Genomic DNA, 25,671 nt, shown 5'->3' on the forward strand with positions numbered 1-25,671 from the left:
TCTGTCCTGGGATAATGGTATTAGTCATAATTCTAGTTATTAACTTAAAATGTTGTATGTCGCAGAAATAATCAAATTTCCTTGTCAATTGCATTGTGATGAACTCTCATCAGGTCTTTAACCGTGGCTATTTTTAAATCTTGTCATTTAAATCTTGTCCTTTACTATTCTTGGTTTACTCTGATGCTCTTGCAGAAGTGCTCCACTTTCGAAAAGACTCATGGAAGGGGCTCTGACAAGTAGAGGCTTCTGATAACTTTAAGATCATACCACTGAACTGGGTGAGAATTTCCGGAACTCTAAGGGAAAATCTGGATTCATAAAACTGATAACAAAGGGCAAGATCAACAAGAATTAATTACATGGGACTGCATAAAGCCCTGAGGGTGATTATTATGACTTTTGCTTTAAAATATCACTAGTTTCTTAATATTTTGTTTTCCAGATTTAAGAAGACTTTTCCCCCCACTCTCTTCTCTTAAGCTACTCATGACTTACAGCAGTTTGGTAAAATTTACCTTTGTGAATGAAAGCGAAACAATTACTTTTTCTCCCTACCTAATCCCTCCAGCATTTGGAAATTCTTAGTGAGCATTCTTGTTTTCATGGCAATGTAGTTATTTGTGTAAGTTCAATAAAAATCTCTTCTTATTAAGATCACAATTGGAAGCATTGGCACATCATCAAGGCTTTGACTGGAATGTCATATTTGAGAATATGCATGAATCAGATATGACCAGACAGCTCTAAAAACTAAGGTTGACTCTATGGAGCCAATAAAACCCCTTAAAAAAAATTGGCCTGATACCTCATTTACAGGGTCCTGACTAAGGAAGGTCACCTCCAGGCAGGCCCAAGACCCTCGGCGTATCTTGGGGATCTCAAGAAGAGAGGGATTAACCCAAATCTATAGGTATCATAGATGAAATCTGATGACGAGTCCTTGGTTTGGCTTCTTAGCCTTGAGAGGCTTTAAAAATCTAGTCTGAGATTCTTCATGAAAAGTTCCAGCCAAACAGATTAAAAAGAGCTTATATGGTCACCACTATTCTTGCTGCACTTATGTAAATAATCAGGCCATGTTAATGAGACTGGACTTATTTTGCAAATCGTATTTTGATTATCTCTGAGAGAAATGGGGGTAACTATAGAGGGAAAATTATATTTTAATGGGAACCTGTAGCACATTCATATAGGTGGTAGATCCCAGTCTTACTCATTGCATTTAAGATTTTGTTATGTACCTGTAAGCTGGACTCAGTCCTGCATTCTTTTTTTAGTTTCTTCTGCTATCTGCTACACCTCCCCAAATTGATGTTTCCAAGTATTCTCCCACCCTTCTGACTTGGAATCGTTCAGAACTAAAACTGCTCTTTTCCTGAAGACATGCAAGCTACAGCTCGACGACTTGACATAAACTTCCGAGAAATGCCACCATGGCTCGTGTTTAGACAAATTTTACATCTCTTGCTGTGAGGACCACTCAGGGAGTTCACCAGGACACCTGATGACATTTTTCCTTGCCCTCCTTCCCTGAAACTGGTCATCAAACTCCCACATGAAAGGTACTCTCCCTGTACCAGAAGAGAGAAAATACCTTTATCACCAGAGATAAGGAACTTGGGACAAGCAAATCTGTATACACAGAACTCATGAAACTGACCCTTATCTTCCTACTTCCTTCTTCATCATTTACCACTCCTCACACAAACCCCTTTGTCTTGTCAAATCTTCATAAATTTACTGTCTGTCTAAAAGGCATAAAAACTTCCTGCTCTGGTAACTTCTGGTAACTTTGGGTCTTCATCCTCTTGTGAAGGCTCCCATGTACATGTAAAAATTTAGCAAAATTTGTCTGCTTTTCTCCCGTTAACCTGTCTCAGTCAGTTCAGTTTTTAGACCCACTCAGGTATCCTAAGGGGGTTGGAGAAATTTTCTTGCCTATAACATGCATGATCGATGCTTTCACTTTCTGTTTCATCAAAGTCTCCAAAGACCCTCAAAGATCTCAGAAAAAAACAACCTGATAAATACCAAGAATAACTGGAGGGACATCTGCTAAATAGAATGCTTGGAAAACACTGATCCTAAGGGTTTACATAAAATGATTCTGACTGACTTATGTAACCTTAAGCTTTATTGACTGGACTTTCAAAAATCAAATCATGGAAACCCTGACCCCCACTAGAATGATGGCCTGTGCTTTGCTATTTCCAGCTGCTACTTTGTATTCATTTTGCAACAAAGAACCTCACCCTCAGTTTGAGCAAGTATCACTCATCTTTGGTACAACCTCAGAATTCTTCATGTGAAACAGATCCAGACCATTCAAAAGACTTCATTTTCAGTGAAAATATCTAAATTCCTATGTAGATTCAATAATTATCTGACTGCATCTCTCTTTTTCTTTTGTATTCTGTGCTAATTGCCACCTGAGAGATTAAGCACAAATGATTTAATTTCCACAAAAGTACCCCAATGCATCAATGGGTGGTCACTCCATTCCAGTGAGACTCATCACTTATCATTTGGCAAACGCTCTTTCTGGTGACTTGTATAGCTTTTCTCATCTCAGGCCAGCCATTGCCCTGAGATCCGTTCAATCACAGCTTCTGACAACTCGACGCATCCCCCATGTCAGGGATGTTCCAGTCCTTTCTGAAAAGGAGTGTACAGGATATTCTTTTCTGCTTAGAGGAGGATTTCTTCCACCTAAGCCTGAAACACATTCAAATCTTTTAATGATTTATAAAGCAGTTCTGGTTTCAAAACCATGGTGGCATTGAAGGACCTATAATGTGAGGGGAGAAAATGATGGCTGATTTTATTTTCATCCTAATGAATACCTGGTTCACAACCGTCCAAGGTAAACATTATAACCTTAGGAACCATTCCTCCAATAGCTGCAGAAAGAAAAGGCAACACAAACCTGTTCTCCACATTGCCCCAACATCCCAGCTGTCTGTGCCCGTAGTGTGGGGGAGGGAAGCTTTGCCCTTTTCCACTTCTAGGTGCTATGGCTGCTCCAAGAATTAAACTGACATAAGACAGATCAACAAGGGGAAAACATTTAATTATGTACATACTTATGAAGGCCCACAAAGGTATGAGACTTGAAAGACAGCCAGATGATTGAGACTTACATACAGTCCTTAGCAAAGGAAAGGGATAGGAGTTTGGGGCTTCAGGATGAGGGGGAAGCAATTCAGGGGGAGGTGAGAGGAGGTAATAACGGGAAATGAAGGTTGCCTTACCATGCAGATAAGTCTCTCGAGTGGAAAAAAAAGTGATCTCTGGGAGTAGCTCTCTTCCTGTTACAGGTACTCTTTCTAATAGAAATTTCCTTTATGAATATAGATTTTCCCTTACAGGCGGGTAACTCCTGTTTTCAGAGGTTCTCCTGCACATGCACTTTCTCAAAAATAATCAGTTCAAAATAAGATAAAAACAGAGAGGGAGGAAAACCATAAGAGACTCTTAACTCTAGGAAACAAACGGAGGGTTGCTGGACTGGAGGTAGGTGGGGGAATGGGGTGACTGGGTGATGGGCATTAAGGAGGGCATGTGATGGAATGAGCACTGGGTGTTATATGCAACTGATGAATCACTAAATTCTACCCGTGAAACTAATAATACATCATATGTTAACTAAATTGAATTTAAATAAAAAATTAAAAAATATATCAGTTCAAAATAATGCTTATGCCAAAGAGGTATATTTTGGGATGGCATTATTCTGCTCTCCTTCAATACGTCTTCTGATTTTGGATTATCCTTGCATCCTTGAATAAATCCTATTTTTGATGGATATTTTATGTATGGCTAGGAACAATTTCCTGAAATTCTCTCCTATTCTATTTTGCTTTTTTTAAAGTTTGCATCTAAATTAGATTGCATAAGTTTTCCTTCCTGTGCTGTTCTTGCCACCACTCAAATGATATTATAGTTATATTATTATAAGTTGGTAAAATACATTGCGTAGCCTTTCACCTTCTCTGAGATACTTTAAATAAAGATTATTGAAGATTTTTTAGTTTTATTTCGTATATCTGGACATAACCAAGTTCAGCACAGTGTGAGAGGGATGGGATATCATGTTTCATCACGTTCATGGATTATTGTGATGTCCACACCCCATCTACAACCCAGCTGGGCCCCCTGGGACCACTCGCTCTACCTGAGGGTACAGCTCCTCCGAGCTCCATGCACCTTCAAGACTTGCTCAGAGCCCACTCACTGACCCTCAGCTCCATCCTCAGCAGAATGCTGACACTCCGGACCTCGAGGCCCCAGTGGCCAGGAGAACAGCAAGGCAAGGTCACCTGTCCTGGGTTTGTCTCCTTCCCCTTCGGGGGACAGAACCTGCCTCCCAGCCCCTCCCAGAGGAACCGCCTCTCCTGGCTCACACTCTTGCCATTCATTCCTCCTGTGAACATGAGAGGGCGACATAGCGACACAGCGATGCCTTAAGGCCTTTTGCTTCTAGGGACCTTGTTACTTTGTTCCCTTTGGATGCCAGGGGTTGTCCATTAGAGGAAGCACTTCCATATTTTTGCTCTAACAAACACCCCAGGAAAGGGCTGTCTCTGCCTCCTCTCCCTATCTGTAAGAAAACAGAATCCGATCTGGATCTCAAACAACAGAGCGGTGGGTATGTCCCGATTTACCCCAATTCCCTGCTAACAAGCAGCCCCCTGGAGTCTGCACCCCAGTCCTGTCCCTGGCTCGAGACCCCTCAGAATGACCAGCACAGGGTTCTGCCCAAGGTGGAGGCTCACTTCCAGACAGGTTTGATCAGGGGAGCTTCCAGTGTGCGCCACCCAGGGACAGCCTCAGCTCATAGTTGCTCCAGGGGACCATGGGTTGGACCCGAGGTTCCTCTTGATTACTGTGTTTGCTGGGACACGGTTACTGGTGTGTGTGCAGGGGAGAGGTGGCCTTGCTGCATGCCCCCTGGAGAGAGGCAGTCAGCTCAGGGCAGCTGGCTACAGTGGGGTGCTGCCTTTTCAGAAATTTGCAAGTCTGCAGTTAATCACAGCCGTTAGGAAAACTTAAATGGTAGGAACTTAATACATTAATACAGTTAAATCAGTTGCATCCAAAACAAAGGTAATTACACTCAAACTCATCATTTCATAATTATTCAACTCCATTCTATTGTTATCTTTCCCTGAGGGGCTTTCTATGATTGTATCTGTTGGAAATTGTACGTACAGGAGAGAGGCCGCAAGTCCCTTCCCAACTCCGTGCTCAGTGATGCCATGCTGATCAGGGACATTGGCCAGAGTGGGAGGTCTGACACCACAGAAATCAGGCTACATTTCAGGACTATGCCCATCGGTGGAAAGTAAATATTTCCGAAACCGCCATGCCCACATTCACCAGGAAAAGGACTCCTGGAGCTTGGAAACCCCTCCAGCGTTCTCCACTGTGTTGAGATTCCTCCATCAGCATTACATCCTGGGAGAAGCACCTGCACTTCAGAAGGGTTGGCATCTGAAGCTATTGGGCGAGGAGAGCCTTTGGAGCTTGCACAGACTCTGACGAAAGCAGGGCCCACGTGAAGCCCAGATGGGCCATGGTGGTGGGGCCAGGCCTGCTCTGGGCCCCTGGGATGGGGAAGGAGCCCAAGTGCTGATCGGGACAGGTCAGGGACAGTGAGGCAGGAGGTGGGGGTTGTGGCCCAGAAGACAGAGAGGCACAGCACATGTCCCCGTGCCTGAGCCCCTCTCCCCAGTCCCTCTCCTGCCCCTCTTTGCCCAGGGGAAGTCTGAAGCCTCTCAGCCCCAGCTTAGGCTCTCTGGCCTGAGACCACCTCCAGGTCACAGTTCTATTTCTCTGGGACCCTATGTTTTTGTGTGGCCAGGAGCTTGTGCCGTCCATGCTCTGAAATGAGGACCAGCATGCCTGCTAAATAGACAAATATTTGAGTCACAGAATGTTCCAGAGGTCAAAGGTCCAAGAGTGAATGAGGGAGTCCTGGGGGGGTCTCCCTGTCCTCGGGCAACAGGAGTGCTCAGCCCTGGGCTGCTGTTTAGAGGGGACAGCAGAGAACAGTACAATAAGGACCTTAAGAGAAAGAGTAACAAGAAACACAAAGTAAGAAGGGAGAAATAAGTCACAACAGGTAAGTTCCCACAGTGAAAGTCAGTGGATTATATTAATCTCTTAAGAAATACATTATTGTATAGGGACTTGGAAGCTGTGTGGCAGGGTCTGAACACATGAAATAGGCATACCCCCTAAATCCCTCCAGCCATTCACCCCATGACATGCTTTCTTCTGGTCTCACCAAGATATGGGTCAGAATATTTACAACAGCACTATTTTGCAGAATACTGGACCTACGCAAATTGCTATGCAGAGGAAAAGGGCGAAAAACTTGTGTTACATTCACACAATGAAATGCTGTGCACCAAGGAGAGTAAATGGTGTACAGCTAACGGAAGAGCATGAATGAATCTCAGAAACATAATACTGGATGAAAGAAGCCAGACATAGAGGGGTACCTACTGACCCATCCCATGGACAGAAAGTACAAACCAGGCAAGTCTACTCTGTTGGTCGCCAGGATAATGGCTCCCCATGGGGGAGGTGGTGCAGGGACTGCAAGTGGTCATTACGGGAATTCTCGAATGCTGGAAATAAGCTGCTCACTTAAGATATTTACACATTTTAATGTATTTTTGGCTGTGCATTCTACTGCAATAAAAACGGTTAAAGCATGATTTATTGTATAAGAATTTGTAAAACCCTAGCCACATTCTACTTTCCTCCTTATCTACCTAAAACAAAAGCATAGAAGGTTGAAACTTAAGTGATGAAAATAACAACCCATCGCTCCTCCCCGAAATGTGATGAATTTGAAATATTAATATAAATAATATGGTATTAATACACAAATCAAGTATATGGAATACTAAAATAATAAAAATAGTAATACATCAAAAAGATATAACTATCATAAATTGCCTACCTAACGACACAACTGCCAAGTCAATACTAAGAGCACAAAAGGGAAAACCAAGCCAAGCCAAGCCAAGGATTTGCCATCAGACTTCACTTGTCATACCCATAGATTTTGGTGGATTTTTCTCTTTTTTATGGTCTGCCAGGTATCTTTTTTTTTTTTTTAATTTTTTATTGTTATGTTAATCCCCATACATTACATCATTAGTTTTAGATATAGTGTTCCATGATTCATTGTTTGTGCATAACACCCAGTGCTCCATGCAGAACGTGCCCTCCTCAATATCCATCACCAGGCTAACCCATCCTCGCACCCCCCTCCCCTCTAGAACCCTCAGTTTGTTTTTCAGAGTCCATCGTCTCTCATGGTTCGTCTACCCCTCCGATTTCCCCCCCTTCATTCTTCCCCTCCTGCTACATTCTTCTTTTTTTTTTTCTTTCTTAACATATATTGCATTATTTGTTTCAGAGGTACAGATCTGAGATTCAACAGTCTTGCACAATTCACAGCGCTTACCAGAGCACATACCCTCCCCAGTGTCCATCACCCAGTCACCCCATCCCTCCCACTCCACCCCCCACTCCAGCAACCCTCAGTTTGTTTCCTGAGATTAAGAATTCCTCATATCAGTGAGGTCATATGATACATGTCTTTCTCTGTTTGACTTATTTCGCTCAGCATAATACCCTCCAGTTCCATCCACATCGTTGCAAATGGCAAGATCTCATTCCTTTTGATGGCTGCATAATATTCCATTGTATATATATATACCACTTCTTCTTTATCCATTCATCTGTTGATGGACATCTTGGCTCTTTCCACAGTTTGGCTATTGTGGACATTGCTGCTATAAACATCGGGGTGCACGTACCCTTTCGGATCCCTACTTTTGTATCTTTGGGGTAAATACCCAGTAGTGCAATTGCTGGATCATATGGTAGCTCTATTTTCAACTTTTGGTCTGCCAGGTATCTTACCAGGAACTAACCTTTCTTACTCTGCCAGGCCTGCTGAGATGAGGCTTTTCAGCGCCTTCCCTTGGGTCTTGCTGCTCAGTGCAGGTAACCACGGCCCAGCAGCCCCTTTCCCCTGGGCCTCTCTCTGCTCTCCTTCTCAGCTGAGAGGTTTTGAGCCCTTTGCTTGTTGCCATCTTAGAAGCCCCATGGGTGACAGTCTGCCAGACATTCTCCAACAAAATGCCAGCCCTCAGCCTTAAGCTAGAGGAAGAGGAGAGAAGCAGAATTGGCCATGACCCTGGCTTGATGCTATCCTGCTTCTTACACAATTCTGGGCTCTTGTGTCCCTCTCCTGACAAGTGCGTGTGGGCCTCCTTGCCCCCCTCCTATCTGAAGCAAACTGACCGTGGGATCTTCTGGGGGCCACCTGTGAGCTCCCCCTGGACTTACCAGCAGTGATTCAGAGCTGGCTTGGGTTGATGGTGTTCTCAGGCATGTGACTATGGGCGGGTGCTGGAAGGGGGATCCTGGCTTGACCTGAGTCAGAGTGGGCATCCATCAGGTTATCAGGGGCCCCTGGAGAGGCCCAAGCATGTGGGTGTGTCTGCATCTGCCCCAGATTGGCGGGCATGGCAGCAACAGCACCTTCATGAATAAAGGACAGAAAACACCAGCCCCCAGCAGGGTCCCAAGCCCTGAGGGGGCACAGTCACCAGCCCTACAAAGGCCTGGCCATGGGGCTGCACTCAATGCCCAGAGAGACCTACTCTGATTCTGGATGCCAGGAGAAGAAGAGGGGTATCCATTTCACAGGGAAACCCCTGTCTCTCCCTGCTTCTCTCTGTCTCCCTGTCTCTCCCCGTCTGTCCCCTTTCTCTGCAGCTCCTCCTTCCATACTCTGCCTGTTCCTTCTGCTCTCTCTTGCCCTTGCCCAGCCACTCCTACCTGGGTTAGTTTTCCCTCTGCTCCCCTGCCTCTAGTCCATATCATTTGAAGGGCTGGCCTGTCATGAGGCACTCTCTTCCGCTGTCCTGCCAAGATTTCTGCAGACACCAGTCTGCACCCCTGCCTGCCCTCTTCTGCCTAAAGATTATTGGTCCAGTTGGGGAGGTCTGTCTCAGGTCCATACAGAGATAACTGGTAAGGTCTCAGCCCTTCAGCACTATCTACAGGGCCTTCAACACAGATCATGAGAAACTAGTAAATCTGGCTTGAGGGGTTGATCTGATACCCTTGCCTTTTTTTCCTCCCTGGTGTCAGCAGCACACAAAAAGGCAGCTCCTAGGAAAAGAGGCAGGTGTCCAGGCTTGAAGGCAAAAACTACTCAGTGCTGTGAGACCTTGCCTGAGGGGTCCAACCTGTCTGATGCTCAGCTGTAGAGGAGTCCCACTCAATGGGGCTGTCCTGAAGAGAGACAGAATCATGCAGGTTTTTTCAAAGGAAAGCTTTTATCAATAGAAGGCAACTCCTTCTGAAAACACAGAGCCACTCTGGTGATTATTCATCTTAGAGCCAGAGGTGTTATTTGATTAGGTATGTTTGAGGAATAGGGGAGAAACTTATTTTCTCTACCCTCTTAGGTTCTCTGGCTGGAACTGAGATTCTAGCTGACCTAAGGCATCAGTGGGAGAGAAGCATAGACATTTTTCTTAAATCTTTGTACCTGTCCATGAGGGCCTTCACATACAAATGAAGACCCCACACAGTGGCCAGAGCAGCATGTTCCTGTAGTTTGGACATAAAAGGACACCTGCCTCAAGAAATGACCAGATAAAGGGTATTGGTAGGGGTTGGGGATTAGTGGCCCTGGGCCTGACCTGTCTAGGGAATGGTGCAAGAGCTGAGTTCAGTCAGGTGTGCACAGTTCCAGATCTGTGGCCCCCACAAGTGGTGATGAGCAGGTGCCTCTGGCCCTGGGACAGGGAGACCGCCATTCTTATGGGAAATTCCATGGACAGTTTTTAGGTAGAAGAGCATGGATCAGAGCCCTTCCTGTCTCTGCTGCTTCTCAAGTGCCTTCAGCTCAGATTCATCAATAGGCCAAATTGGCAACGTTAGGGTGATGAGTCCTGAACTCCTACAAGGGGGAGCATGTTGCAAGTCCTGGACCTAAGAATCTAGAGCAGAGAAGCTCATGGGAGATGTGGGTCCAGTCCAGAGATGTCACTCGAAATGACAGGGAGGTTTTTGGGTTCCGCACTTGAGGTCTGCTTCCTGGCAAACCATGACTTAGATCTTCCCAGGCAGAGTTGGAGGGCACCCCTGGTGTCATGTGTACTCTCTGACCCATGGACCCCCACTGGCCATGTAGCCTCCCCCGAGGGACAGCTGGAGATGGACTCACAGTGTACTGTGTGTGAGAGACTCTAGAGCATTGTGTTGATATCCAATGTAGTGAAGAAAGCAATAAAATGGAGTTTAGGAAGTGAAATGAATGTCATACAATGCTGAGAGTAACAGGTACCTTTGTAGAGTGCTTGGCTGTGCTGGGCCCTGAGCCTTGTTATATGTGGATTGCCCTCCAGACCCTTTTAGGCAGTTCCTGTGGACATCCCCATTTTACAGATGAGTGGACTGAGGCTGATGGAGAGTAACCAAGTTGCCCAATGCCATCACGTCTTGTTCCCACAGAACTGTCACCCAGGCTGTCTGCTTCTTAGGCTGTGCTGGGCCCCCCATGTCACACTGTGATGAGAAGCCCCAGTGCAGGCCATCGTGGGAGGCCAAGTGATTGCTGTTGGGTCTCCTGGATCCAAGCACCTAACCCAGCCGCCTGATACAGGGGAACTTCCTTCAGTGAAATGGTTCGTTTCTTCTTTTTTAAAAAATTTTTTATTGTTATGTTAATCACCATACATTACATCATTAGTTTTTTTATGTAGTTTTGATTCATTGTTTGTGCATAACACCCAGTGCTCCATGCAGAGCATGCCCTCTTTAATACCCATCACCAGGCCAAACCAACCCCCCCCCCGAACCCTCAGTTTGTTTTTCAGAGTCCATTGTCTCTCATGGTTCGTCTCCCCCTCCGATTTCCCCCCTTCATTCTTCCCCTCCTGCTATCTTCTTCTTCTTCTTCTTTTTTTTTTTTTTTTTAACACATATTGTATTATTTGTTTCAGAGGTACAGATCTGTGATTCTTCTAAGTCATAAATGTTATTCAATTGGTTTACTCCAACATTGAAGTGATCATGGTCACATTACAGGATTAACAGAAAATAGGTCACCCTAGGGTGACCAACTGTCGTGCTTTGTCCAGGCCTGAGGGGTTCCTAGGAGAAGGGGCTTTCAGTCTGAAGCCAGAAACTCATGGATTTTTTTCTTTTTTAGTTTTTTTTTTTTTTTTTTGAGAGAGAGAACATGAGTGGGGGGAGGGGCAGAGGAAGAGGGAGAATTAGACTCCCCTGTGAGCAGGGAGCCTGACGCGGAACTCGATCCGAGGACTCTGGGATCATGCCTGAGCCAGAGACAGACGCTTAACTGACTGAGCCACCCAGTTGCCCCAGACTCTCATGGATTAATCAGCAGAGGTGGTCGCCTTCCTCAGGACCCACTTCTCTCTTGTGGCCCCAGTGGGAACATTCACTGGAGTGGAGTGGAATTGCCAATCAGGCAGAAATCTTCAGAATGTGCTCCTGGTTGAATGTTAATGCCAGTCCTTCTTTCTGCCCTTGCCTGGGTGGGGCCAGGCTCGCCCCAGGGACGAGGAGGTGACAGTCTCTCCTGTCTGGGCTCAGCACCGTCCCTTGACACCTGGCTCCTCTTCCCAGGGGGCACATTTCCCCTTTTTGAGCCTTGACTCCAAGTACCTTCCAGTTTTCATCTGTTTCTCTGTTTTGGTGTCTTTCAGCCACTCTGTGTTCAGCTGTCCAGCAGTGTGCTTTTCCCCTTTCCCTCCTCCCACAGAGATGGGCTGGGGTGGAGTCCCCACGACACCCTGGGCTCCTCTGTTTCAGGAACACATTTTGTCCAAAAGCCCTGGCATGGCTGAACCTGCCAGTCTGCTTCAGTCTTCTCCATCCCTGACTTCCCCTCCCCTGACCTGTCAGGCTCCCTCCATGGTCCCCGTCCCCAGCCGCTGCATGTGCCTCACAGTCCAGGGAGCCTCCTTGGCCCGCCCTCTGCACAGACTCACAAGGCTCCTGAAGGAGCTGCCTCTCTGCGCACCTGTCACCAGAGAATGGAGCCTCTTCCAGAGGCCTGGAGTCTGGAGGGCTTCCCCACCTTCCATGTCAGAAATGAGGGCATTGTTGGCAGGGGAAGCACTAGAGCATGAGGGGCGCAAGTCAGAGGGAAGAAGTGTTTCCTACTGATGGAGGCTGCTTGTGGATGGACTCATTTCCTAGTGATTTCCCGTTCCAGGTACTGGCAGAGCTGATTACCAACATAAACACCTTTGATCCTAACATCCCAGGGGAAGGTGACATTTTTCTTCTCACTCACAGATTTTGAGCCTGAGGCACCTCTGTCCAAGGCCCTGTAACGCTTGCCTGCAGGTCTTTACAATGAGCAGGTTCCCGTGCGCCTGAGCACTGGGCCGTCTGTCTGCGGGGCAGGAGGGCTGCCCATGAGCGCTGCCCTGGGCCTGCACCAGGAAGAGGGGTTCAGGGAGGCATGAATGATGTGTTTGAGCTGCCTCTCTGCTCTCCAATTTGGCCATGGTGTTTTTGACAAAGACTGTTTTGGTGAAGAGATGTATAATGACTTCTTTACAGGCATCCAAATCAAATTGTAGTCATGGACACTGGTCCAGATAAATACCGAAAAGAGTTAACAAAAAGCCACCTTGTTTGGGGGTCATCCACTTGGGTCATGCCTGTTGGGCTGTGGTTGGGGGAACCAGGAAATCATCAAGGTCAACGACATTGCTGGGTCTGGCCCCTCATTGGCCTGATGTTGCTTCTGGGGACCCAGTTCCTTTTCTTCTCTTGTAGATTATCTTGACTGTGCAGACATGTTCACCAGTATCTCCAGCAGGATCTCCAACTCTTTCTGGTTGGAAAATTCCTGTTCCTGGTTCATGGAATTGCCAGCTGGTTACAGAATTTCTCTGGAATTTCCTGTCCTCAAGTGAGTGCTCAGCATGTGAGATTCCTTTGCTGATGTTGGTGTAGTTTCATGGGAAGTAGTCTGACTTGTCTTCTTCCAGTTTGCCCTGCACCTTGTGCCGCACATCTGAAACATGTTCTGACTCCATTCTCACCCCTGGCTGAAGACCCTCCCATGGCCCTCTGCCTTCAGGATAAAGTTTGCTGTCCTGGCATGACTTTCACCTGCCCCCTGATCACTGCGCTGTCCCTCTTCCCTTCTACCCACTTCTGCCCTTTGTCCCCTGTTTGACAGAGCCGCCCACACTGAGTTTGGGCACGACAGACCATTCAGCACCTCCATGCCTTTGCTTACCCGATCCCCTCTGCCTGGATGCATCTTCCACTCCTTCCAGAATCTTGTGCCTGCTTCATAGGGTCCTCACATTGTATCACGATGCTGCTTGGTGGCTGAGACAGATGATGTACTCTGTGTGATTAAGGGCCCTTTCCCCTGTGACTTGCTGTGGGGTCAGGACTCCCACTAGGTTATATACGTGTTATATGGGATGAAGCATAACTTAGCAATGGCTGCCTCAAAATTAGGGTTTTGCCCACCATCCTGAACCGTGTCCCAGGGATGAAGGCGAAAGGCATTTCTCTAAGCGTCAGAGGGATGCATTATTTTTAAATTTCCCCCTTATTGTCCTTTCATCCTTTTATTTTATACTATTTAATTTATCTCTTTTTAAAGATTTTTTTTTTATTTATTTGAGAGAGAGTGAGAGAGAGCACAAGTGGGTGGAAGGGGTAGAGGGAGAAGAACAAGCAGACTTCCCACTGAGCTGGGAGCCTGACTTGGGGCTCAATCCCAGGACCCCGGGATCATGACCTGAGCCATAGGGAGACGCTTAACCGACTGAGCCACCCAGGTGCCTCGTCCTTTCATCCTTTTAAAGATTGATTTTGGATCTGACTTTCCTGCCTCCAAAGAAGGACTCAGGCTGACCAAGAGCAAACTAGCTAAGGGGTAGAGTATGCCTCCTTGTCTCATTCTAGACCAGAGAGGCTCTAGCCTCACTCCTGTGTGAGGCATGCTGGTGGCCATGTGAGGATGATGGGTGGGAAATCAGATCCTGAAGAGAAGATGGAGGTGGGTGAACTGAGCAGGAGTGTGAGCAGGAGTCCAAGTTGCCTCATGGGAGACAGAGATGGATGCCCCTCACCTCTGCTTCTCGTGGAGGTCAGCTTGTGGTGCTTGGGTCCACCTGCCAAACAGTCAAACCTAGAAACCAGGATGGCGAGCATACACTCATGTCTGGACCCCGTGGCCTGCCACAGTGGGCATTATTGAGGGAAACATACCACAGTGTTGGTTGTATTTTGATGCTTCTGGGGCCCCATGAACTAGTGGCTCCTGACCCCAAATTTCTATGTTGGCATCCCAGATCACAAGTAAGTCTGCTAGGTGATTTTGAAGTCACCTGCAGCTCAGGCAGCAGGGAAGTTCTTTTGTAGAACTGGGAGTGTCCTGGGGGGCTGTCCTCAGTTCAGAAGAATGAATGACATTCCTTCCCTTGTCCCCATCAGGTCTGGCACCTCCCGTGAGCAAAGCTCATGTTGGGGTCTCATCCCTGCTGAGTCTGCTTGCTGGAGGGCCAGTGATTCCAAGAGCTGATGTATGCCTTTCCTTCGGCCCCAACAGCCTCACCTGTTATTCAGAGACTTTGGAAATAACCAATGGACTTCCAGGAAATATGAGATATGGGATGATGTGTGAAGCTTTAAATTTCCATTTTCAATCTTCAGCCAACATCATAATGATAATATACGAAAAAGAAACTCCCTTTGGGGGTTCTCCCTTTGATATATATTACGAGGGTGACCCAAATGGTAAGTAGAAGTGGGTAAGGAATGTGCTGATGTTTCTTCCCCAGTCCATGCGTGGCTATGTGTCATGGTGGGCATGAGGATGCTTGTGGCCTGTTGAAATAAGGTTGAGCCAACGGCTACTGGATTGTCACTGAGTGAGGAGGAAGCTGTGTGACCCAAAGATGCTGCCCAGAAACATACACAGATTCTATCCCAGCATTTCTGCATGCCAAGATCTTAGGGAGACACTGTAGGGAATCTCTCAAAATGTACCTGTCATCTCAATGACATAGCAGATATCTGTCAGAATATGATTTTCCTTCTTATTATTCTTCTTATAATCCCCTTGGTATTTTCTAGTGTATTTATTCAAAATGTGTAGTGAACATACTATACACTCTACAAGCTATATATTATATATATTCTCCATATACATCTGTATGCGTACAAATATAACCTAAAACAAATCAGACACTTTCCCTCCAAAATCTCAGTTTCTTCTAATCAGTGATTAGTGGAACTGCTTCTCCTGCACATCAATCAGAAGGAAATGCCAGTAAATTGACCTTACCTAATCTAGGTAACCTACCCTCCTCTACACAGGTTCCATTTGCCCAAGACCTGAGAGCTTAGGAATCTTGGGAAAGTAGAATAACCTTCCTTGAAGCTCTTCCTGGAATCAGCTGACCACAAGGAGACACATTTCTGGCTTACCTGTCTGATCACACCTGCTCATCCCATCCCTCTCCTCTGACTTTTCTAGGCTCTGTCCTCCTCCCTATAAAGGAAAATTCTTTTCTCCTGACTTTTGAGACACTTGCAGATCTTGTGCTCACAGCATTCTCTTTGTTGCTGTAATTGTTTTGATTAAAATCTCTCTTTACTGAAGACTAGATTTGTTTTTTTTTATTTATTTGAAAATTCTCATTACACAGTGATGAATCAGGCATCACTGAGAGTGATTGAAACCTCTTCTGAAAGGTCTTTAAAACAAGATGGAATCCCATTTGTCTGAGGTTTGTCTTGGGCAGGAGAGCTGCCTAATTGTTATGTCTCTAATGCACTAGGAAAAGACCTAGAGACGCACCACACATGCGTGTTGTCCTGGATTTCTGCTGAACTCTCTGGCAAAGTGGTTGATAATAAAGAATATTTTGTGTTGAATTTCTTCTGTTTCCCACTAGCCAGTGACAAAATATATAGCAGAAGGATATGGGTCTCTACAAAAGCGTTGAAAAGAGGAAAACAAAAAGTCCACATTGCCTGTGGGATCATCAGACTTGGGTTATCGATATTGCATTTTATATGATGAAGAGTAAGTTAGGAGGATCACCAAGGATATGGTGCCCACAAATGTCCTAGCTCCCATGGGACTGCAGCTGCCCCGAACCACTCAGTGTACTTTCCTTGTTTGGAGAGTCTGGGGAATGTGGGAGTCTCTTCACAGACCCTTCTGGCAGGGCCATCAGCTCCTGGGGAACAGCACTCCTACGTCTGGACCATCCTGAGATAACCAACTGGGAAACTCATGCTGGGAGGGCCTTCCTTCAATGGGTGCTCAGGACATGGGTTTCCTGTACTGACGTTGTTGTAGATTCTGGGAAGGAGTCCATCTTGGCCTCTTCCAGTTCACTCCTACCATCCAGCAGGGGCATCTAAACATAAACGACTCCATTCTCACTCCCCCCTGAAAACCCTTCAGTGGCTCTCTGACTTCTGGATAAAGTGTACCCACCTTAGCATAGTGTACAAAATCCTCCATGATCTGACTGCTCCTTCCTTCTACAAGCTTCTCCCCTCAGGCCCACACACTGGGCTGAGTTTTATGGACAAACCAGACCATTTAGCATCTTGTGTTCACAGGAGAGCAGAGGAGGGCAAAGGTCCTTGCTGTACCCATGGGAGGACCCTGGAGGCAGGCTTGCCCTCCCTGAGTGCCCAAGAACTTTCCTTTTGGAAACCTATTCAGTTTCATTCTAAAGAGACCATCTTAAAATGGCCTTTCCCAGAAGTACCTCATTTTGACTAACACCATTCCCTCAGCCTCTCACAGCTCCTCTGGGAGGGGTTGGAAGGCAGACTTTGCCCCCAGAAGGGGAAGGAGACGAAGTCAGGACAGGTGACCTTGCCTTGCTGTTCTCCTGACCACCGGGGCAGAGGTCTGGGGTGTTAGCATTCTGCTGAGGATGGAGCTGAGGGTCACTGAGAGGGCTCTGAGCAAGTCCTGAAGGTGCGTGGAGCTTGGAGGAGCTGTACCCCCAGGCACAGTGAGAGGTCTTACGAGAACCAGCTGGGCTGTAGATAGATGTGGATCTCACAACCATCAGAGAACCCCCCGTTTTGTGCCTGTTTCCTTAAGGATCGTGGGTCCCACACACTACCCAGCTGCACACAGGTTTGTCAGATGCAGCCAGAGGGCAAACTCTCTGTAAGGCCAGTGTCCCTGGGCTGCTGGTGCCAAGGTCTGGGGACACAGGAGGGAGGAAAACCCGGCACTTGGAGTCCGCAACCTCTCTGGCTTGCCCCAGCCTTGTCTTCGGTTCTGTGCTCTCTCACCTCTCTGAGTCTTGGTGTCCATCCCTGCCAGGTGAGAGTGATAATACCTGACCGGCCCAGCTGTCAAGGGGATTGCATTTCACTCTGTGTTTGAAGACCCCCCTGGCAAGAGATGCTGAAATAGCATTTCTCCACACCATGCTTTTACTGAGAGCAATGGTGTTAGTCAAAATGAGGTACTTCTGGGAAGTGCCATTTTAAGATGGTCTCTTTAGAATGAAATTGAATAGGTTCCCAGAAGGAAAGTGCTCAGGCACTCAGGGAGGGCAAGCCTGCCTCCACGGTCCTCCCATGGGTACAGCAAGGACCTTTGCCCTCCTCTGCTCCTTCTCAGGATCAGGGCCCCAACTGGCCTCTTCAGAGGGACCTAAGGACTCCTCCACCAGTGGTTCTCAATTTTGGCTGTATAGGAACCTCCTGGAGATTTTAGATCACCACTGTCAGGCCCACCTACAGGGATCCCGATCTAACTGGTTTAGGTTCAAGTAGGCAGTAGAAGCTGGAAAGCCCTGGACTCATCCTCATGTACAGCCAGGAGTGAGCATCCCAGCCCGAAACCAGTCTCAGTTCCTAGAAACCACAGCAGCCCACGTCATTTCCCCCTGGCCCTGGTGTGGTGCAGACAGTGGTTCCTACCGCCATGGCATTCTGTCTGTCTGGTTCTGCCCTGTCCCACTGTCTCTGCCCGGAGCTGGGCCTGGCTCGACATCCTGCTCACCCACAGCCATCCCTTCTGCCTCTCTGTCTCTATACCGGTCTCTTGCTCCCACACTCGTCTGTGCACATTTGTCATTCACTGTCTGGTATCTGTAAGCTGTCCCCTCTACCCACCTAGCTGCCATAAAATTTGGCTCTGCCCACCACTACATGCTCCTCCCTGGAGATGCAGGGACTCCCCCTCCTTGCCTGACATTTCGTCCTGGCATTGAGCCTGTGTTTCCAGGAAAACAAGCCTCTACCTGTCTGTACTCACACTGCACCATGCACCTGTGACAAGCGAAACAGAGTTAGGGCGCTGCTGGGTGCCAAGCTCTGGGCTCTCGTTTCTTCCTTTCACACATGGGTTCCAGAGAAGGTGGCGCCAATGTTTGAGCACATGCACATGGTGCTAGCTTCACATCTTAGGGCTCAGAGGCCAGCCACTGGCTGTGAGGGTGCTCATCCCCAAGGTGAAGGCCACCACGGCCAGGAAGGCCCCAGCAGAGATGGCAGGGCTGTGGCAGCTCCCCTCAGGGCTGCCCTGCTTTCCCACATCAGTCAGTGGCAGGTGTGGGAAGGACAGGAGAGCGGGAATCAGGATGAGCCCAGTAGAGAAGGGGCAGGGGCAAGCAAGGATGGTGGTCTGAGGGCAGGGTGATGATAAGCGGAACTGTTTGTGTGGTGGGAGAGGAGAAAGGAATGGGAGAGAGAGGTGCTGGATAGGAAACTGAGGCCAGATCCCAAAGGTGGCAGTGCCATCCCAGTGGCAGTCAGGAAAGGTTTGGGAAGTCAGAGCTGGGCTTTGGGAGATCAAACGTGACCAGAGGCTCCAGAAGGATGGGAGGGGGGACTTGGGACATTTAGACCAGCTGAGAAATGGGTACAAATATCCCAGGCCAGAGGTCCTCAGGCCCTGAGCTTCTGCAGTGCCCATGGGAAAAGAAGGGAGAAGAGTGCGGTGGGCAGCATCCCCATCAGCACCCATCACCCGGCACCCTGTCCTGTGTCTCTCCATAGCTCCAACCCACGGCAGGTGCCATGCACTCAACTCATTTCTGGATTGCATCCCCTTCTGGTGGAAGGTAAGCTCCAGGGGGGCAGGGATTTTGATCTCTTTCTGTTTGTTATTTTTCTCCTGGCATATAATAGTCCTTCAAGGAGGGCATATGTGAGGTAAGAGCCTAGAATCAGCTGGACGTGCTCACTGCCTGAATATGCGACACAAGGAGACAGAGCCGCCAAGGATGCCCCATGGGGTGGAACCCAGTAACCAGGAGGAGGGTTTGCGACAACTGCTGCTACCCCACACCTAACCCTGTCACCGGGGCCACCACATCTGCTGACCTGTCCTCAGCCTGGACCGGAGATCCTGGCAATCCCTCTGCAGTCGTTTCCTTGTCCACACCCACAAGAAAAGAGCAGAGCGTGAAATCGGAGCTCTGTTCTAGATGAGGAGACAGAATGGCTGACCACCAAAATGTCAGCCTTGTGAGCCACTGGAATAAACCGATCCTGCCTGCATCCCCACGGCCCTGCCTGGGGACACAGGGGCCTCTTGTTATTACCGTCATGAGCAATAATGTAATCGTTAACGTCGTGTTGTTGATATTGGTGACAGCAACCATAGTAACAAGACCCACCATTTTTCGCACCCAAGAACTTGAACCAGGCAGACCTCAAGGCAGTTTAACTAACATTATTTTATTGCACCGCCTCAACAGTCCTAACCGGTAGGTATTAACATTTTTGTTTCACAGTCGAGGAGTGTGAGGTTCGGGGAGTTCAGAAGCCAGAGGACAAAAGTGTCAGGGGTGTCTGTGTCGCAGATCAGAACTCTCTCGACCAAGCACCACACGTGGTCCCCCATAGACCAGGAGCCCATGGAAGAAGGCGAGAAGCGATCTAGCTAAGTCCGTATCGTCCCGTGGAGCACAGCAGGCCTGGCACGTGGTGGGTGCCCACTCTGGGGTGGAGCGCGACACCAACAGAAACAACCCGGGTCCCCGCAGGTCATGGATCTAGGGGCGGGAGGTCCGCCACTTAGCCAGGTTGCTCTTCTCGGTGTGTGGGACCTGCCGCTGAATGGGTCCCAGGACGACATCCACCTTCTTCTGGTAGGAGCCCACATCCCTCTTGGACCTCAGGACGCAGCCTCTGCGGCAGCGGGAGAAGTAGTCGTTAGTCCTGCACACCACCATCTTACACTGCAGGTACACGGAGGGGAAGCGCCTCAGGAAGTAGAAGGAACTGAATTTGAATCTGGTGATGCGAGGCGACGGCTGAGGGTAAGATTGGTAGGTGTTGTCCTTCACGCACCTGGAAGAAGAGAAAAGCAGCCCGTCAGCTATGGATTCACTGCCTTCTTCATGACACGCATGGGCCAGGCCCATGCCTCCGGCCGCACCTTCCTTCCCTCAGAACGTGTGGTCCACACATCGCCTGTCAGCCTCCAGGAGAACCCCAGCAGCTCTGGTATGTCAGCAGCATCTTAAAGCAGCAAATCGGCCCAGGGTTTCCACACAGACAAGCAGGCCCCATATTGCACAGTGGGTGCTCGGTGACCCCACGCTGGATGGCCCTGGAAACCCAGGGGAGTGACGGAAGCAGCAGGGCCCAGAGAGACGGCATGAAGGAAGATGACATTTCCTTTCCTTTCCTGGTCTCAGGGCCAGGCAAGGTGGCACTGGGCTACTCTCTGATGTCTTTGGTGGCTACCACTCCCACCCCCTCCCAAATTTCTGGGGCTGTGTCTCCTGACCCACCTCAACTTGCCCTGAGCCCTGGATGGCTGTACTTTCCACATGAGCCTGAGTACTCTCCAGTACCCCCCACTCCAATATCCACTGCCTCCTTATTCCCTCAGATGTCTCATCGCCACTGGTGTTAGCAGGAAGGTTACTTAAGAATCCCCTGAAAGAAACTTTACTAAGATATGGGTGAAGAGCATCTCCCACCTCTACCCCCAGTTGAGTAAGCAGCTTGCATAACCCAGGAACACCTCTTAACAGGAGGATTTGGGGTGATGTAGCAAAGAGGAGAGCAAAGAAACTGGTCCATGGGGTTTAGGGTGGAAATTTTTGTGGTGGATGGGAGCTGTCACTAAGGCAGCCTGATTCTGCCTGGAAATGTGGCCCAGGGTTCACTCAGTATCTTCTTTCCCCCTTCCAGAGGTTCCTTCCTCCACTTTCAATGCACATTCTCTCAAATACCACATTCTTTTTTCAACAGGGGTCAGTTTAGCAGCAAAGGAGAGAAAGAAAGTACGCAGAACCTCGTCAGGAAGTAGGACAGTTGTAAATGAGGTCAGGGTAACCCAGGGGCTGCTGGGCAATAATTGCATTTCCCATAAAGCCACACCAGTCAGGGTGGTCTGTATGGGCCAGAGCTCCCTAACCCATGCTGCACTTCAGAATCATGGGGCGGGGGGAGGTTTTGAAAATACAGATACCCAAGCCCCACGACAGACCTAATAAAGTGAATGTGCAGGTGGGGCCGGGAATGGGTGTGTCTGAAGATCCAGATTCCTCTAATGGGCATCCAGGTGGGTGATCTGGCTGATCCTCAGGTTTAGCCAATGTGTCCCTCCAGGTACAGCTGGGTCCACATCTACCCCCACGTGCACACCCCCCCTCCCGAGGAAATTGCATTATCTTATATACATATATGCCAGAATTTGACCAAAAATAATATTTTAGCAAAAATGAACCAAATCACTCATTTGTGTTAATCTCAGTCATCTGACATAAATTCAAATGTCACTTTGTCACTATTTGTAGAAAGAGAATTTGGGTAAGCTTCTCCCCCATCTTTGCTACCAAGGGGGCTGTTGTGAATTGTACCAACCACACAGACTGAACAAGGCAAGCCTCAATACCTGTTTACTGAACTGACACATATTCAAACTGTGCCTGGAAAAAGGTGCTGTTTTTAATATCTCCGGGAGGTGTAAAATTTAACTTCCCAACCCTGATTCCTAGCAAAGCCCCTTAGCCTATCAGTACAACTCTTATATTGTACTTCTATGTGATTGTTACTGAGGTGCCAAGGTCAAATTATAAGCAAAGAAATGGTGCACACACCAGTGGACAGAGACGAAGGAGTAAGGATGGGAGTGTACATCCCAGCATCCCAGGACTCCTTGATGAGCTCCAAAGAGGCAAATTCGACCTCACCAGCATCCTGTCATCCAGGGAAGCAGGACTGTAGTGGAGGAGCCCAATCTGGGCACCACCCCAGCCTGGGCACCACTGGCCTGACCTCTGCATCTCTTGAGCTTGGTTAGAACCACCATTCTCAGCTGCTAGGTCAAGAGACCCCTGCTGACCCCTGTTACCCACAGTATTCCTTGTGGACCACCTGCTGTGCATGCTCTTTGCCCAGGTCCCATCGACTCCTTCCCATTTCATCCTCCCAACAGCCTATGATGTGGACAGCAATATTCTCATCTGATGGGGGAAGAGACTGGCTCAGAGGATATGATTGCCCGCCCGGAATGATGCAGCTGGTACATGGAAGACTGGCATCTCAATCTGCTGCAGAATCAAGGCTTTCCCCACTACACGCATGTCTTCTTATGGAGTTCGATTACCTGGGTCAAATCCCAGTTACAGCTAACCTGCTTGGTGACCACTGGTGGTTCATTCACTTCCCCGCACATTCATTTCCCTAGATGTTAACCAGGTATGACAACCTGACTGGTTAAGTTCGCTCTACTAGAACCAAAGTCCTTGAGACTTTAGGCTACTCATGTTTGAATTGTCAGGTGAAGCTTGACATTCACCCCGCGAAGACACTCCTTACCCACTCCGGATTAGGTCGTAAGTCAGAGATGTAAAGTCGTTGGAATATGGGGACGCCACACAGGTATCCACAAACAAGGACAAGGAGGTGTCAGAATGGATGATCTCAGCCTGAAGGTACAAGTTCTGGTTCAGGTCCACATAGTACGGGCTGCTGGTCACCGGATGTAAAAATGAAGAAGATGTATAAAAGGAAATGTTCACATCAAAATTGCCGTACTGCACTTCATTGACCTCGATGGTGTCATTAGCAATGTATATGGTGTTAACCCAGGTGTTCTGGAGCATTTTGCAGCTGATGTGAATGTGGAGATCCTTCTTCCTCTGGATGATGGCACTTGGAACAGCTGCTTTGAGGAAGTTGGAATAGGTGATGGTATCATTATCTACCTGGGAGACAAAGACAGGAGAGCAAAGTCAAGCAAATATCACCTGTTAAGGGAAGCTCACTGCTGATTTGTTTACAGTGAGAGGGAAGTGACTCAGCCAGACTTTAAAACCCTCCCAGGACCACACAGAGAAGGCACATGACTGCCACGGCTCCCATTATCTGGGCTGGGCATGCGGCTTAACTAGCAGGACTCCCTCCTTTCACACAACCCCTTCCTCTACCACGTGATGGGGACAGCAGTGTGGGCCAGGTGTTGGGGCCTCCTAGGAGCTGCTCCCCATGGGAAGATGGGTGTGTCTGGATGACCCCTTGCCCTGCTGAATGACCAAGCTGAGTCCAGACTCCATGGCTTAGGGCCTTTCATGCTTGCTTTGCTTCATTCTCGCTGTGGCTGGAAGAAACCAAGGGAGGCGGCCATGTACTTGAGGGAGAGGCTGGTGGGATTAGATTTCACTGTGCTGTTTGGATGGCTCAGTAGCAGCTTGGTGTCTGAGGCTGCCAGGACCGGAAGTGACAGAGGGTGGAGTTTTAGCTGCAGTGGGACTCTGACCCCTGGGGTAGGGGCTCCCCCAGAGGCTCATGTGGACTGAGCAATGCTGGAGCACTTCCTGTCACATGCTGCTTTGTCACTCCCTGTACCACGGGACAGGTTCCTAATGTGCCTTTTAGCAAGCAGCAAATTCCTCAGAATGTTGGTCTCTCATGCCATTTGATGTGCTTAAGAGTGACCTTCAAGGGAGAGAGCCTTGCACCCAGTGGTCTGTGAGCATCTCAAGGATAAGATGATGTCATCAGGGCTTGGTACAGTGTCAACGATACTGTGAGGAGCATCAGTAGATACCATGGAATGAATGAAAGGTACAGGGGGCAGGGCCCACAAAAGTACTATAACGGATGAAGAATGGGGCCCAGATGGCTGAGAGGACACAGGTGAACCAGGCCCTCTGGAAGCTCCATGATCATCTGGCCTCAAATGAGGCAAGCACAAGCCAGTCATTGCCTGGCAGAGAAAGGGAGTAACTCTTTCCCTCCCGATATGGTGATGGCCAGAAGCAAACTTCTTTCTGTTAGCCAAGTACAAGTTCCCATAAGCAATGGATACTTTTGCAAGAACGAGCACAAAAAGAACACCATGGTGGCCTAAATAGAAGTCCTAAAATGTGAGGCTAGGTTACTCTTAAGAAAAAAAAAAGAGGTTTTTCAAGTCACATGTAGTCATGCACCCTGTCAAGAACCAAATTCTATTCTTGGCCATTTGGAAGATTAGACAAGCTCTCTGCTCAATCCAGCACTTGTACACCTTAAATATCATTGTTCTTCAGAACAGCATGTGTTGGAAAGGCTTTCGCTTCATGCTTGTGGTTGCATAACTCAACTCTGAATTTGTCCCTTCCAGAAAAACATGTGGAGAAAAATTTAACAAGTAATTTAAAATGGTTTTGCCACCCCGTTTTCTTCATTGGGCCAGGGAGGTTTCTGCAGCCCCAGGCCTGCAGGGGAGTGCCAGAATCCGCACTCTGGACCCAGCTCTGGGAAGGCATCCCTCTGGTGGGGTGGGGAGACTTCATCTATCCTACGCCCTCCATTCATGCAAGGAAAATACACTATATTTTCTTAAAAAAAAAAGAAAAAAATAATGGGCTTTATATGCGAGTGCTAGTTGTCAAAAGAAACCATATAAATGTGACTCTGTTACTCCTTCAAAGACAAGCTAAGGTGACTTCAGTTTAACTCTGTACACTAAAATCAAAGTTTTCTTGGAATTCACATTTGTCTGTGGCTTCTATGCTCAAGCTAAATTCTGAATCCACTCCAAGCAATGAACATGGAATGCAGGTTTATTTCTTGATCGCAAGATGCAGTTCTGATTTTAGATTAAAATTCATTATTAGGTGTTTGCTCGGTTCGGAAGGAACACAGGATGTAAGGAGACATCTTGCAGATAAGTCAACTGCTATTCCCATGAAGACTGGGACTCTTCCCCTTGATATCCGTCTCATGTGGTAGGGAGACCTCGCCTACTCAGCCACACGAGCCACCATTCGTCAGACCCCGCTCAGCGAGGCTCCTGGGGGAGCTGTGGTCGGCTCTGCCTGCAGATCATGCTGTCCTGGCTTTGAATCCTGGCTCAGCAGAACATGACCATGTGGCCTCGGGCAAATGACTTAACTTCTGTAAGCCTCCAATTCCTTGTGATTACGTGGGAATGAATGTTGCCCTAAGAATTTTGAAAGTCACGTAGAACTGAGTTCAGTGGCTGGCATGATCAGCTGTTTATAATCCGATTATAAAGGGTTAGGCCCCACACCAGCCACTGGGCACTCGGTCTGGTAGGGGACGCAGGTATTTAAATAAATGGAGGAATGAGAGTGTAGTGCATGCTGGCCACCACCAGCCACC

The 25,671-nt window shown here is 48.1% G+C and overlaps 1 protein-coding gene across 3 annotated transcripts in view; it reads right to left on the reverse strand.

The window, feature by feature from the left end:
• Positions 1-19,767: 19,767 nt before the first annotated feature.
• Positions 19,768-25,671, reverse strand: part of DMBT1 (deleted in malignant brain tumors 1) — a 76,384-nt gene continuing 70,480 nt past the window's right edge. For all 3 annotated transcript variants that reach the window (XM_078077023.1, XM_078077025.1, XM_078077024.1), the window contains 2 exons: positions 22,882-23,270; positions 19,768-20,397 (listed from right to left, as the gene is read on the reverse strand). In XM_078077023.1, the coding sequence (XP_077933149.1) occupies positions 20,100-20,397; positions 22,882-23,270 (687 nt within the window). In that variant the 3' untranslated portion in view covers positions 19,768-20,099. The remainder of the gene's footprint in view (positions 20,398-22,881; positions 23,271-25,671) is intronic.

The sequence above is a fragment of the Halichoerus grypus genome, chromosome 7 (genome assembly GCF_964656455.1).
Source record: "Halichoerus grypus chromosome 7, mHalGry1.hap1.1, whole genome shotgun sequence".
Taxonomy (NCBI): Eukaryota; Metazoa; Chordata; class Mammalia; order Carnivora; family Phocidae; genus Halichoerus; species Halichoerus grypus.